This window comes from Cheilinus undulatus, linkage group 3 (assembly GCF_018320785.1).
Source record: "Cheilinus undulatus linkage group 3, ASM1832078v1, whole genome shotgun sequence".
NCBI lineage: Eukaryota > Metazoa > Chordata > Actinopteri > Labriformes > Labridae > Cheilinus > Cheilinus undulatus.
Genome location: NC_054867.1, coordinates 9,069,751 through 9,085,010, shown reverse-complemented (window position 1 = coordinate 9,085,010; position 15,260 = coordinate 9,069,751). Strand labels below are relative to the sequence as shown.

The following is a 15,260-nucleotide window of genomic DNA, read 5'->3' as shown; positions in this document are numbered from 1 at the left end:
AGGGAGACGGGGACTGTCATGGAGTTGCATCATCTGATGTCGTTCCTCAGATAATTATAAATTTCATATCAGTCAGTACTGGGGGCGTTTGAGCGTGTGGATGCGTGTGAGAGGTCTTGCGACGTAGCAGCATACAGGAAAGTGAGATTGGCTGAGGGAGTCTGCTTGTTTGGACATGAGCTGTGAGTACCATGATGGTAAACTATCAAATGTGGTGGAAATTAACCGGCCTGAGGCAGGAGGCCACAAAGGACATGTACAAAAATCACAAAGTTATTATGATAAGGATATATTTATATATGTATACATACAGTATTTCCATATATTAAAAAGCATAATATGAATTATACAAAGAAATAGTAAAATTTCACAGTAGCAGTTGTTACACCACCTTGGGTAATCTAACATGTTTGTGACTCGCTAGTAAGAGGGAGAGTGACGAGAAAACAAGGCAAGAAAACAAAAAAAGAAAGGAGGAGAGGAAAAGAAAGAGCTATTTGTCAGTGGCAAAATGCTTCCAGATGTCGGTTCTGGTGGTAAATGAGTGGAAATGTGAGTACTATAGATGAGCAGAGCGGAGGCCGTCACGCTGAGCTGAAGTCAGCTTTTTGTCACTGAGGCAGAGAGTTCACGCCGTCCTCCATCCACTGTCTGAAATCAACACGTAGGTGTCAGGCAGAACATCGTCCTTCACAGAAGCAGTTGGTTCAATCATGGCTGAAGCCGTGGAATGTCAAAAAACAAAAAAATAATCAGAGCTCGAGTGGAGGAAAGCTGAGTGAGTCAGCTTTAGTATAGGCAGTAACACTGACATTATATAGTGCAAACAAGAAAAGACAGAAAAGTGTTTCTCGTTGCCTATCGACGCTGTCGTGAAAAAAACAAAAGAAACGCAGGTGCAAACCCTTCAGTAGGAGAACATTAAGACATAAAATGGCGAAAAAAATAAATATCAAAAACTTTTTATCAGTGTAAAAAAGTAATCAGGTTATTCATTTTAACCAAGAGTCTGGCAAAAAAAGGCCTCAAAAAGTCTTGTCCACAATAGTTCCTTCACGTTTTACAAAGTTAAGTGCCTCCTTTGTGGGCTCCTCTGGGGGCCTCGTAGGGACCCACAGGACGCCCTCAGATCAGCTCCAGACCGCTGATGGGTCCCTCTCAAACCAGCGACTCCATGCTCTCGGCCTGGTCAGACTGGTCAGAGATGGACCCCATGGTCACGTTAATGTCCCTGGTCAGGAGGCCCGAGCCGTTGTCCTTGGTGGTGACGAGGCTGAGCAGAGCTTTGTAAAGGTACTCGTACTGGTCCTGTGAACACAGGGACAAGGTATGAGAACATATTTAAGAGTGGATCTTCAGGTGGTTGCGTTGACTTCATGGATATGACAAGACATTTACCCACAGTCGACCATTCCTAGAACCCCAAGCCAGTTTTGGCTATTTTTGAGCTGTCTGTATTTTTTTTTTGCTAAAATGCCTGTAGAATCTCCACCTTTTAAGCACAATCAAATTATAGATATCTATTTTTTTCAGGACAACCTGGACTCATTAAATCATAATATGTGTGCTGCAAAGATGTCAGATGAATGCATCAAAAGTTATTGGACCAAAAATTTAAAGGAAAAAGGTAAATTGAGCTTTATACAAATCACACCATAAATAACAATGGACAGCCTTTCTGTTCATTTATTTAGTCCCTATGGGCTTTTCCTATCAGGAGAATAAACATATACTTTCTAATAAACCTACAACAGAAACTCCACCATCATTTATTTCCATAAAAACACTTCAAACTTTGCACTCATTTGGAATTCCAGTGCATAAAATGCTCATTAAGGAGCCTGAACATCCTTCTTTCTTCTATTTTTTCTTAACTTTCCAACTGGAAGAAAACTGTTTTGCCTCTTTTTTTTTTAACTTTAGCTGGCCCTGATTGGTTGTTATCACCGTAGAAAAAGATATTAGAGCATCGTGATTGGCTAACAGGCTAACAGGAAATTGTTGTCTTTTGTTGTCTTCCTGTGTCAAAATGGAGGATTGCTAGCAATCCAAAAAACACACAGTCAAATCATCATGGATTTAGCAATGCAGAGTTGTAGTATCAAAGTTATGAATAAACACACTGCTTTGCACCTGGAATAAGAATATTCTGGAAGGGATATAAATGCCAAAACCTGAATGTAGATTGGCAAAAAGGTAAGCTTCCGATCACAACTTATTCCATTGTCTAATGGTTCCGCTTGGGAATGCCAGCAATCCGGTAGGGTTCAGCATGAGTGCTTTTGTCAGGGACAGATCTAATCATTGCCATGACAATATGAGTATAGATAAAAACAGAAAATCTGCAGTACTGTCCTTCTTACTGATATAGATAAATTGCACAATAACAAGAAATAAATCATTTTAAAATGAGTGATTGTGTGAGTTGTTGCAAGTGAAACAATGCATCATCTTCTCTAGTTTCAGTGATTTGAAATGACAGGCTTTTAGAAGGTTCCAGAGCAACACGTGAACTACTCTTCTGCAATAACACCACATTCACCATACATTATCCCATACATGGTCATTATGTCAGACTTACAATGTGTGTGAAGACCCCCGGCCTCATGAGGTTGACCATCTTGGCCACTTGATAGACGTCTACGGCACCCTCGCTCTCCAGCTGCTGAGACAGTGTGGTGAGGGCACACAGAGTGCCGGCTGACACTGCTCCTAACCTGTCACATAAACAAACACACAGACAAAGAGGCAGGGATTAGAGTAAGCATACAACACTAATAACAGGAATAATGGAATCAAGATGATTTTGTTGCTCACAGCTCGGGCATCGGACAAAAGTTCTAACTTTCACTCATTAAGTGAAGTCCCTGTCAACCTGAATCAACAGTTTTTGTCAATGATTTAAGCAAACTAAGGTTTTCAAATTTTGATGCTTTTCAGTATCTTCTAATCACTTTTAAATAGGCTGTCAAATTAGGTGTTTTTCAACTTGATTATTCTAAGAATTTCTTAAGGTAATTGCAGTTAACCTCCTTTTATAACATTAATTCCTACTCTTCTATGCTGACAGCATGTGAGCAATGCGTTGCAAAGCGATACAACATTTATTTCCTGACTGCCTCATTCCTATTTTCCTCTGTAACTCACAATGAGGTGTGAGCAAGGAACAAAGAAAGAGGGAGATGGCAAGGCATCAGGAGCGTCTGACAGGAAAATTTCTTTTTCTCATAACACCAAGTGTCCTCAAGGCTGTCACAAACATCATATCCATGTAGCATCTGTGTTTGGACGTGACCTGTCCTAGGACTTAAAGAGACATATGGACTTTTAGGGCCCTGCAACTAACTACCTGTGGGACAAGAGGCTCAACCTATGACCTGTTAGGAAACATAACTACTTGCTGCATGTGTATAAAATATGCCTGGTGGAGAAATACTTTGCACATCCCTGCTGGCGTGGACAGAGGTGTCTACCTGCCCAGGTGCCAAGGCGTTGACAGGTGTTGTTGGTTTCTTGATTTTCTTGTCTATTAGAAAATTATCACCATAACTGACAGTATTGGAGAGTTGGGGCATCTTGTTCATAAAACGGATGCTTTGCCCTAGAATGAATCCATCAAATTACAAGAACTCTTTGGCACATGGAATAATTTGCAATTTGGTGCAAAGATATTCTGTTTTTGTTGAAACAGTTCTTAATATTATCACTTTACTTTCACTAGTGTTCTACAGAAGTTTTAAATCCTGACATCATGACAGCACCTAATGAAAACTATACCTATTCTCCACCACCTGTGTTATGGCCCAGGTTGTAACTCCTCAGCTTGTTATATATAGTGTATAGCAGTTATTTGTAGATTTGCATTCCTTTAAATGCTCTTTCACCTGTCCTGTCTCCTCTGATTGAAGCCTGATTCGATTAATTCAATTGGCTGTAAGAAAATCTCTCAGAGGACTTCTCGCTGCTGAGAAAACCTTCACAACTCGGCATCGGTGATGTCCTTGACAGCAGCTTAGCCAGGGAGTGAAGACCCTCACAGATCAGGAATGTCACCTGCGTGATTAAAGATTTATTAGCGAATGAATCCGCCTGAGAATGACAGCTCAGCACGGCGTGAGACTCCTGAGAGAACGCCAGGTCGCCTTCACAATGTAAAGGGTCTCCTCTTCCATTAGCAGCACTGTCAGGAGCCACGCAGAAACTGCTGCTAACAACCCATGGCTGGCTGAATAATGAGTGTGAAGACAATTAGGATGAGCCTCTAACTGACAATCTCTTAGGTGCTGCAAGCTGGCTGCACCATGGCAACCAAATGAAGAGCTCAATTAGTCATTAGTTTTCTTCTTGAAGATGAGACAAGCAATCTTCATTATTCTAATGAATAAACATGAACAGAGCTGCTGGATTAAAGTGTCATTAACACTAATATGTGTTACCACTAAAGACACCTTCATTACATTTAATTGGGCAGTTTGCTGGAGATCCTGTGGGGGGTCGGGGGGTTAGAGGGCTGGTTTACAAGTCAAAGAAGAAACAAATATGTGCCTTCCTTCACTTTGCAGGCAGAATAATGTGGCAGTTAGTGTCTCTGTGTGCATGCTGAGGCAATGAAGGTTTTAACGTTCTTTGTGTAAATATCTGATACCAGTATGATCTAAAAGTTAACAATGACACAATATAAGATAATATTGATGTTATTTTTGCAGCCTATAAATCTTCTTAAAATCTTCTGCACTGGTCGATGCAGAAATTTCAAAAGCCTTGCACAATCAAGAAAGTCAAGAAAAGCTTAGCCAAAAAAATTCATAAACCATTCAAAGAAAGATATTGTTTTTATTCTGTCCTATGCAATTTTCTAAAAGGATTTTATCTGTGATTTGACCTCGGCTAAGATTAAAATATGAGATTACTAAAGAGCACCCTTACACCCATTTAAATTCTGATATGCCAATGCAAAGTCACATTATTGTATTGTCATTAAATTAGAAGATTTATTTTAGTTTTTAAATTTTGATTAATTAATTATTTTATCATATTGTTTATAATTTAATTTAATTTAATTTAATATTTATATTTTGGGGATTTTTGCTTTAATTCTGATAGGACTGCTGTAGAGAGACAGTAAATATGGGAAGAGAGAATGGGGGAAGAAAGGCACCAAACAGGCATGCCTACTTTTAAAAAAAGCTGTGCATACACTGTGTGATTTCCACCTGACTCAGCTTATACTGCGAGAATGAATGGCTCAGTCATGATACAAGACTATCATGCATGATTTTTGTGCTCACAGTATATGTTCTGATGGCTGTGCACAGTCTTGGTGTTCACACTGTACAAGTGAAGTCGGGACAGACTGACAGAAATCTGTGGAGTTTAATCTGAATAAAAAGTACACCCAATATAAAGCATGTAAATTAAGAGTATACCCACTTCTGCACACACCACTACACCAGTGCATATATCCACCACTGGTGCTAAACATCGTATGATATATAAGCCTTTTTTTATTTTAAGCATGCTACATCCACTTCAGAACTATTCAACTGTTTTTTAACTTTTGTGAGTTAGACATGATTGTATTAATATTTCAATTAGGGCATTCTCAATGGCTATCTATCTTGCTATCTATGGTGTCTGTGTTTGCACACAGCCCTGCTTTCTCATGTCCTACTATGGGCATAAAAGAGGCATAAATCTTTTCTAATTAGGAAAAATGTGCACAAACTCAGAGCTTATGATGACAAGGCATTCATCAATTTAAGTTCACATGTGTGAACAATTAAGCAATTTTAGAAAACATCCTGAACCCAACATAGGTTTCTCTTAGAAAATTTCTGAAGAACAATTTTAAGAAAAAAAGGGTTTATGAAGCCGAATTATGTTTTCATTTTTTATTATACATATATATTTATGATAGTTAAATACTTCATGTAAGTTAGTTACACTTTCTAGTAGTCACTATGCATATAATTTTCTAAAATAATTATTTTCTTACATTGTAGGTTACTAGAATTGACCATTAAACTGTAATGCTATAACCTGACTGGACTGGGAGTTCTTTACAGTGTGGGCCACATGTTTATTGTTGCACATTAAAATGTTTTAGCATTAAATGAATTAAAAAGTCCTGATTTCATATTCTTATTTATAGTCAGTCAATGAACATATTGATGTATCAACAACAGAGGAATGTATAAAAGAGACAGCAGTTAATGCACTCTCTTTCTTTCCATCATTTGCGGCTTTACTATCAAAGTCAATAGGATGCAATAATAAAATAAAATATATACTTTTCTACAGTAAGATTCTGTTTTCATGCATTTTTATGATATTTATGAACATATTAATATTTCACTATCTGCAGGACCTGTTTAGAAATCCCTCTATCTGCTGATGTGATGATGTGTGTGGTATGAAAATAAATATGATGTAAGACTGACTCATCATGGACGATGGTTGGTCCGTCACGTGTCGCTGCCTCCTCTTTGATGACGTTGATGAGCTCGAAGGTGCTGCTGATGGGAGCGTCAGGGTTTGGCCACTTGGGGCACTGAAAGTGACGAACCTCTAATACATAATCATCCTGGAGGACAGACAGCAGTAGACAGAGACATAGAGATGCTCAGCTTACAACAGTCAGCTAGGTACAAACATATGATTTAAGCAAAACACTGATTATTTGTTGTTAATAAGAAAGATCCATGCTGTCAGATAATGTTTTCCTACTCAGTTTGTCTTGGTAAAGGGTAAGAGTTTGAGTAAGTTATCTCGTTCCAGTATCTGAAGCTGGATCTGAATCTAGTTTAGCCTTTTTTTTAAGGTTATATCATTTAACATGATGAAAATAGAAATGTTTTAAACATATTTATAAGAAAGGTATCATCAAAAAGCTTAGTGGATACTAGAAAATATATATATTTTGAATTTTGGTAGATTCTTAGAAAGCGAACAGAGAATTGGGTTTCTGAAGTTACTTTTTTATGCCTTTATTCTTAGAGAACAGTGGATAGAGTTGGAATCATGGATGAAAGATATGCGGCAAAGAAACAACAGGCCAGACCTGAACCCTGGCTTACAGCATACATGGGTGTGCTTTTAAACAATGGTTCTCAACTGGTTGAGTCACAGCAGCTGCCATCAACTCCTCAATCAGAATTGCGACCCAAATTCTGGAGATTGTTTTTGGTCCATCAGATGTATGTAATAAAACAACAGAAGTGCTTGGGCCGTAAACAGTACAAAAGTAGAAACAAAACAATGAAAAATGACAAAACATGCATGTTTTTAAAGTCTCATAGACAGTTTGGCGGGTCTGTTTTTTTCCAGACACACATCTGTGACACATGAATAAGGGCTTCGCGACCCACTTATGGGTCCCGACCCTCCAATTGAGAACCACTGCTTTAAACCACAAGGCCATTTACACCCTCTTTCTTGAGTTTCTTTAGCTACAGTCACTGATATAAAAAAATAAGTAAGTTCTAATATGCAAAGAAATGAATTTTTAATTCTTTTAGTGTCCGACTGAGTCTGATTGCAAAAACAAGGAATATCCATTGGTTTCTGTATTAAAATTAAAATTTTTCTTTTATCAGAAATAAATGTTTTTACAGCCTGGTTCAAGAACAAATTTGGTACCAGTAGCTTTCATTACTGGCACCCACTCCACAGTCTTAAGTCTGTTTAATTCTTCTACACCATGCCATAGATAGGATGTAGGTATGCTTAGCCCTGAACCTTTGCAGAGGCCTACACATGTAGTCTGACCTGCAGGTCCTCAAAAATATAATGATGCATTGAAACGATGCAGATCGAACACTCCATGATTGGTCCAAAGGGAGCACTGCCTCTCTATGTTTAAGTCTTCGGGCATATTGCATCTCCTCTAAGGCTAGTTTTCACCTGGTCTAGCCTCAGCACCCACCACCAACTCTTTCAGAAAAATCATGACCCAAATTTCCAATACTTTTTAAACCAATCAGATTCGTTCAATGATAAATAGTGTGGTTCAGACCTTGAACGGTATAAAACATATGACAAGACAAGGGACAAAGCAAATCAAACATACTTGGAGGGTGCCTAACTTTTGACACCTTTCCTAACCTGGCATGTATTCTTAACCATTACAATTGAGCTTTTCAACACATCATTAGAAACCAACAGATAGCCTCACTGAGACCCTGTCCATGTTTCTGTTTTCTTCCTCTCAAAAAGCCTCAAACCAATGCATTTGTTCTCAACCACTGTTTTCAGAGCAGCTGTCAAGAATATCTTTCACTTTGTTTGCAGACAGTGGATGCTCGTCAAAGTTCTTGCAGCCTACGGTCAGGTTAAATCAAATGAGTTACCTGTGTGGCCTCCAGGATGAAGTCGTGGATGCTGATCTGCTCCTCGTTGGACAGACAGAGACGGTCTTTACTGATGTGGGTGACAGTGAATGCCTCGCAGTTCATGGCTTCTTCCCGACTGGGCCAGTACACAAACTCATCCTCTGCCTGCAGAACACCACAGAGAATTACTACTGCATTTATTTTTTTATCTGATCAACCATCAAGTATCATTTTATTTTATTTTATTCCCTATTTGCTGTACAGAATATATATACCAGTTTCTCATTTCTACTTTTAAAATAAAAAAGGCGATTAACATATCTCCGTATTTCAACAAAAATGCCCTTTGTAACTGTTCAAGAATATCACCCCCATATTCACAGATGAATAAAGCATTACTTCATGAAGCTGCACATACTAACAGCATGTCTATTTGTTTTATGTTTATGAATGCTTCCTACCAGTCCATGGTTGGCAGGTAGCATTACAATAATTTGTGCGTTGTGGTCCCAGATCATTCTCCAAAAGTCCTTTGTGGTGTGAGGCAGAGGATGCTGGGTAATGATAAACTCATTACTCCTGTAGTAACCCTGAATGTAGAAAAGGAAAAATATATTTTAAAGAGCTTAATAAAATTCTCTTCTGACAACATAGACCACAGATTGTGTTGTGGGAACCCTAAACCTTTTCTTTTTTTCCCCGCATTTTACATGGTGCTCGAACACTAATTCAGTAATTTTGGTGTGTTTAACCTCAGGCAATAGGTGTTGAACACATTGTAAAGCCATGGTGTTTTAAGTGATAAATTCAGAACCAAAATATGAATAATAAAGATGGCAAAATAACCAACTGATGTATTTGTAGCAGAGAAACTCCCCTATTATATTTAGTTAAATTATTGTTTTCTTTGTGCAGTATGAAGACCATATGAATCTCAGTTTCTTGTTTTCAAAGGCCATTCTCCCTCCCAAGGGAGGGAACTAAACGTCTGTGTACCGTTTGCTTACATCTGTCTAAACTTGAATAGTGAAATGAGACTGACAGTGGCAAAACAAACAGTTGTACATTTCAGAGATACTTTCACTTCAGAAGAAATGCAAATATTCCAGAAAAAACGGCCCTCGTGGCTACTAGACTGGCTAAACACTGGATGAGTTCAGCCCCATTTTTGGCCCATCTTTAGGGCCTTGGAGACCTTTTGTGACCACAACAAAAAAGGAAAATAGAAGAAGATCCCTGACGAGTCTGTTCCTTCTAAATAAATATCCCATTGGCAGGTAGCTGCATGCCAACAGAAGGTAAACTCAGCAGTGTCATGCTCGTGTAGCTAACTTATTGAGCTAGTGGGATGGCAAAGAGGATCACATTACACTGTGCAATTACCTCTGTTGAATATTAGACTAGAAAATCGGGGTGAAATGTCAGCACAAAAACAGATGTTGTATTCTATCAGATGTGCAGCCTTTCAATGAGGTATGCTGTATTGCGCACAGCCTTTGCATAGTAATGATACTGAGCATGCGCTCAGTTTGTTGTCTGCATCTGTTATTGATGTTTTACAATTTGTGTTACAGATTATAGACCATAAATTAGGTGTCGAAATCATGGTAGAGTCTCCGATAACAAGTAGAATAAAAGGTTAAAAGACTTTGATTTTCGGTAACACAAACATAGTCTTACAAGTCCATTTCCTCATTGGGTAATACAATATCAAAAGGAGTTATACTTTAAAGCAACCCTTCCTCACATTGCCGATAATTAGTCCAAAAAATCCCAAGCTTGGGGAGTCAATATGAATATTTTACTGCTTCTGATCAAGTCAAAACCTCCCTTGAAATCGTCTGAAGAAGTCAGTTAAGATTTGAAAACTATCGAGTGTGTAGCCAGCCTGAGTCATTCAGTCCCCATAAAGCGTCAAATATGACCTGCTTTTTCTTTAACTATGAGCAGTATTTATTCAAAGAGTCAAACTTGGTAAAAATGAGCATTGAAACACAGCTTTAAAAGCCATGAATTGATGTAACCTGCTTGGTGTGAAAACCTAAAAAGAGAGTGTGGAAAAATCAATGATTCACAGAAAAAAGTGGAAGTGCTGACCATGATGTAAGAGGCGTTAATGTAGTCGGTGCCTTTGACGCCTGGCAAAGGTGCTAGGCCCACCCTGGCTCGCTCCGCTGCTCACACATGGACAGGAGAGAGAGAGAGAGAGAGAGAAAAGCCATTCACCAGTTTATCAGAGGAGAGCATGCACTGAGAGGCCACTCTGTGTGTGCTTTCATTCATGCTTTTGCTGTTATTGGTCTGGTGTGGACACTTCTTTGTAATTCTTGAGCGCTGATTCAGAGAAAAGTGGAACAGGCAGTGACTGTCAACAGATTGTGTAACAGCTGCAGAACACAGAGCAAAGGAATATCAACAGTGAGAGCAGAGAGCATGTAAACCACAGAGGAGTACATGTGAACATCTAGCTGACTGGTTTTTGGAGGCTCCTTAAAAATGAACCACTTTTGATTTGTGCATCAATATTACAATTCTGATGATAACGGGCAAATTATTATCCAAAAATTATCAACTGAGTAAAAAATAAATAAAAAAAAAACCAACTCATTTGACTCATGAATGTCCTGTCCACCTTTTCTAGCTTGTTTATTTTTTTCTGATGGAGCACTTTTATGGTAAACTAAATACATTTCTCAAGGGGTGCAATGAGATCTTGTGCTATGAGATCTCATGAGATTTAAATGTCACAGGATTGCTCTTTACATTGAATACTGTCTTACAATATCAGAGCATCAATGCATCAATGCATGTAAATGTAAAATGCATGCATGTAAAATAATCTGCTTCTGTTTGATCTCTGTGCAGCCTCAGTGAAAGATACAAGTGTTTAATTAATGCATGCACCGTGAAGATCTACCATACCAGACAATTCGGTCTTTGACAGTAGAATTTTATGGGAGTTTTTGCATATTTTTATGCACAAACAGCTCTTAAAGTATTAGTTTCATTGTTACTTGTTACCAAATGTCTCCTCACACCCCTACTGTCTACATGAGTGCAACACTTACATGGCACCACAGAGGAGTTTCGATTCTTCTCCTTGTTGCATTCCTTCTGAGCGTTGAAGCACTCTGTGAATCTGGCATTACACTGAGATACCAACTACAAACAAGAGAAGAAGAAATTGATTTTGGTTGATTATAAAATCCAAAAATTCAAAACAAAGTCCTTTAATCTAGACCATGTTATCTAATCAGATAATACACACATTTATTTTGCTTGATTAATCCATTTCTATCCTACCTGGAATGCTTATTGGCACCGTACCTTGAACTGTTTCTCCAGCCGTGTCCCTCCGCTGTGTCCTGGTGTCGTGATGCTGCTGAAGTAGCTGTGAAGCTGGCTGGCCGACACCTCGGTCTCCTTCCCCAAAATGGCTTCCATCAAGGCATTGTGGATGAAGATGTACTGCTCCTGGATCAGCCAAAAGAGGACAAAGACAAACTAATAAGTTAAGCAGCTGAAATGGAAGAGCATGTTAATTTTAAAACATAATTGAAATGAAACAGAAATGTTGGAAAACACATAACTACACTAGAAATACAACTCCAAAACAAACTGATCCAAGTGAAGATACACAGACCTCAGTCTGGACCAGGTAGTTGCGTTGGGTGCGTATGTGTTTGAGAAAGCCGAGTACGTTGACTGTGCTCTGGTCCTTGATCTGCCGCAGCATGCTGTCGATGACGATGTACGTCCCTGTCCGACCCACTCCAGCACTGAAACACAACACAGAAACACTGAGGAACGGCACAAAGACCATAGACGGGCAAAATCTGAACTTTCTCTGCAGCGCCTCACCCCTTATTGCCTTCGTATTCACAACCTGGGCTGGGCAATGAAGCAAAATTACATTAAATTGCAATATGGCCCGCCACAGTTATTAAATCACAATAGGTGCAATATTTCTTAACCTGAAATATGCCATAAAAAACAGTTTTATAATTGTTTTTGCTGCAGAGATTTTATGCTATACACACATGCACACATTCCAGTATCTTTTTTAGAATAGTTTACGTAATTTTCTTGTTTTTTGTATGTCTTTTTAATCAAAATGAGACCCCTTCAATATAGAAACTGATCAAATTTGCAATATGAGCCAGAATGATGAAAAATTAAATATTTTTGTTCAAAATAATTTATCCCTTATTTAATGGATCCAGTGTTGTACAGGTTATAATATGGATTTTTATACTGCTTGTTTTTGTTGAATAACCCACAAGATGAGTAACCTAAAAATAATTGCATATTAAGTCGCAATTTTGAGAAAAAAAAAATCACAATTAGATTATTATCACAAATTATTTAGCTATATTCACAACCAAGGTTATAATAGTTTTGAATTTTCATTGATTTTTAATTTTAATTTTTTTTTTTCACTTTCTGTGTAGAATTTCAGTTCGTTGTTATTAGTTTTTACTGTTTTACTGTTAAATTAAATGTTTTTTTTTTATAAATTTCAGGGCTGAGTGAACGTCATACATTTTTAAAAACATATTTAACAGGCTACTCCTCCCTTAACATTAATTTATTAATGGATGATGTTTAAATAAAACTCCCACTGTTTGAAGTCACACTATACAGTTATAGTTAGTTTTTGTTTTTTGTTAAGCTTCATTTTTTAAATTTAGTTTTAGTTAGCTAAATATAGATGTTCACATTTTAGTTTTTTAGTAAGTTTTAGTTAAATATAATAACTTTGTTCACAACACATGAAGATTCATCCATTGAAATTAAGGAAAAGATCTGCACAATTTCAGTGAGACAAACATATTAACCTGCATTTTTAGAGTCCAGTTTTAGTTAACAACCATAAACTATCTGAAGTATGTGAATGTAAATGTGCTGACTGACTCTCTCAAAGTTGAACAACTCCTCATACGTACAGGTGCGACTAAGGTCAAAGTATGACTTGTTATATTTTCTGATCTTTTCTGTAATTACTTTTACATAATTTTCTAACTGTGTGAATTAGTGTGAATTGTTTTAATTCAGCCTTCCTGTGTCCTCCCTGACATAATTCCTGCTCCTGGCCCAGAGTTGGGCCCCCACTTTGGGACTCACTGTAAAAGTAAGAAGCATATAATAAAAGCAGCAGGAGTGAGGTGTTGTTAAACTGTTTCTATATTTCATAAGGTGACTGTATGCACTAAATCATTACATTTCTTTATTCTAAAATTCAGTTCTCTCAGCCCCTGCTGCTCTCCTGCTGTGAGTGTGTCTCTTTTGCTCTGTTCCCTCCATAATGACTGTGAGTCTGTCTTTGTGTCTGTGTCCTGGTACAAAATGCTAGTAATGAGCGGTGTGTGTCTGAAGCCACAGCGGTGAGGCAGCGTGACAAGTTATTATCGACCATCACAGCACAGATGATAGCAGAGTGCTTCATACTCATTCCCCCCGGGGGCCACAGTCAGCGGCCAATTACCGGTAATTTCCCTGCTGCGTTACTGTAAAATGCTCTTAAATTCAAGCTGGCAACTGTGACTGTGACAGAGCCTCGGTAATGCTGCTTATACAGAAAGCCGAGGTTAAAGCAGATGTACTTTACATGCTGCTTTTTATACATCACAAGCAGGGACACAAGGTAATATCTTTAAGGACCGGCGCCATGAAGTCCCTGTAGTTTAAGTTTGACTAGAAATATTATAATAAAGAAACATTCTCCAAAGTTAACATAGTTTTCTAAACTTTTATGTTGTCAAGTTAAATAAATGACCCAAGACAACAAAGCTTTAGAACTAGCATTTATCTCAGTATTAAAGTCAAGTACAGAGCAAGATCTTGACAGGGAGTGTCGTTGTCTTGTCATATACGATTCTTGAGCCAGTTGCTAAATCAAACTCTTACTGAAGCCAGTCTGGAGAAGAGCCATAGCATGTTCTCCACAGAGAAAAACTTTCAGTGTTGTTCTTTGCTCTTTGTAAAAAACATGTTCATTTCTGTTAAACTGAAGCTAAAACTGTCTGCCATTGGTAACAGGCTTACAGTCACCTTAACTTAACCACGCCGAAAGCCATCGCCTCTTTCTCTCACATGATACTGATTGGTCAGCCTCTGATCAGGAATGAGGAATTCAGCTTGATCAGCCAATGCATTGCAGGGAATCAGGCCAGTTCATTTGCTATATAAGGTTAATCAGTTAGGTGGTGCACCTTCAAGAGGCTTTACTTTTGTAATCAGAACTTTCAGACCAGCTGCTGGAGTTTTGGGAGAGGAATGTTGTCCCACTCTTGCCTGATGTAGATGCTCAACACTCCTGCAGCTTGTTTGCCCAGGCCCTTTTCATTTATGTGGTGAATGTTTTCTATCAGTGAAAGGACTACAGGCAGATCAATTCAGCACCTGGACTCTTCTACTGTGAAGCCATGCTGTTGTGCAGTATTAGGTATGTGATTTGGCATTGTCTTGCTGAAATATGCAAGGCTTTCCCTCAAAGAGAATTTGTCTGGATTAGGGATGGGGATTGTTAATTTATATTGATATTGATACCCTTATCGATACTCCTTATTGTTTAGAGTCCTTATTAGTACTTTTTATAGTCCGGTGGAAAGATAAAATAATGACAAATATTTAAACTACAAGTGGTCTTAGCTGAGTAGTGTTTGAGTTAAAACACTATGATTCAGTCCGTCACATCCATTGTATATCTCTCATATACAAACACGTTCTTCATATTCACAACTGTATTTATTGAAGTTTCTCACTAAAAAATAAATGTTCCCATTTTTATGTGACATTTGAACATATCATATCATCTAGAAAACAGTTGCCTAATTTACTGAGGTTACTTGAATGCATCATATCTGCCTCAGCTCATAAAGTTTACTAATTAAACTTCAAATTTTCCAATTCCACTGCCGATTTCTACAC

The 15,260-nt window shown here is 38.1% G+C and overlaps 1 protein-coding gene across 1 annotated transcript in view; it reads right to left on the bottom strand.

The window, feature by feature from the left end:
* Positions 1-276: 276 nt before the first annotated feature.
* The window catches only part of LOC121507021 (receptor-type tyrosine-protein phosphatase gamma-like), a 769,028-nt gene continuing 754,044 nt past the window's right edge, over positions 277-15,260 (bottom strand). Inside the window, exons 21-29 of the mRNA XM_041783136.1 lie at positions 11,974-12,109; positions 11,658-11,804; positions 11,399-11,492; positions 10,428-10,504; positions 8,792-8,920; positions 8,349-8,495; positions 6,441-6,583; positions 2,582-2,717; positions 277-1,308 (exon numbers count right to left, since the gene is read on the bottom strand). Of these exons, the coding sequence (XP_041639070.1) occupies positions 1,159-1,308; positions 2,582-2,717; positions 6,441-6,583; positions 8,349-8,495; positions 8,792-8,920; positions 10,428-10,504; positions 11,399-11,492; positions 11,658-11,804; positions 11,974-12,109 (1,159 nt within the window). The 3' untranslated portion in view covers positions 277-1,158. The remainder of the gene's footprint in view (positions 1,309-2,581; positions 2,718-6,440; positions 6,584-8,348; positions 8,496-8,791; positions 8,921-10,427; positions 10,505-11,398; positions 11,493-11,657; positions 11,805-11,973; positions 12,110-15,260) is intronic.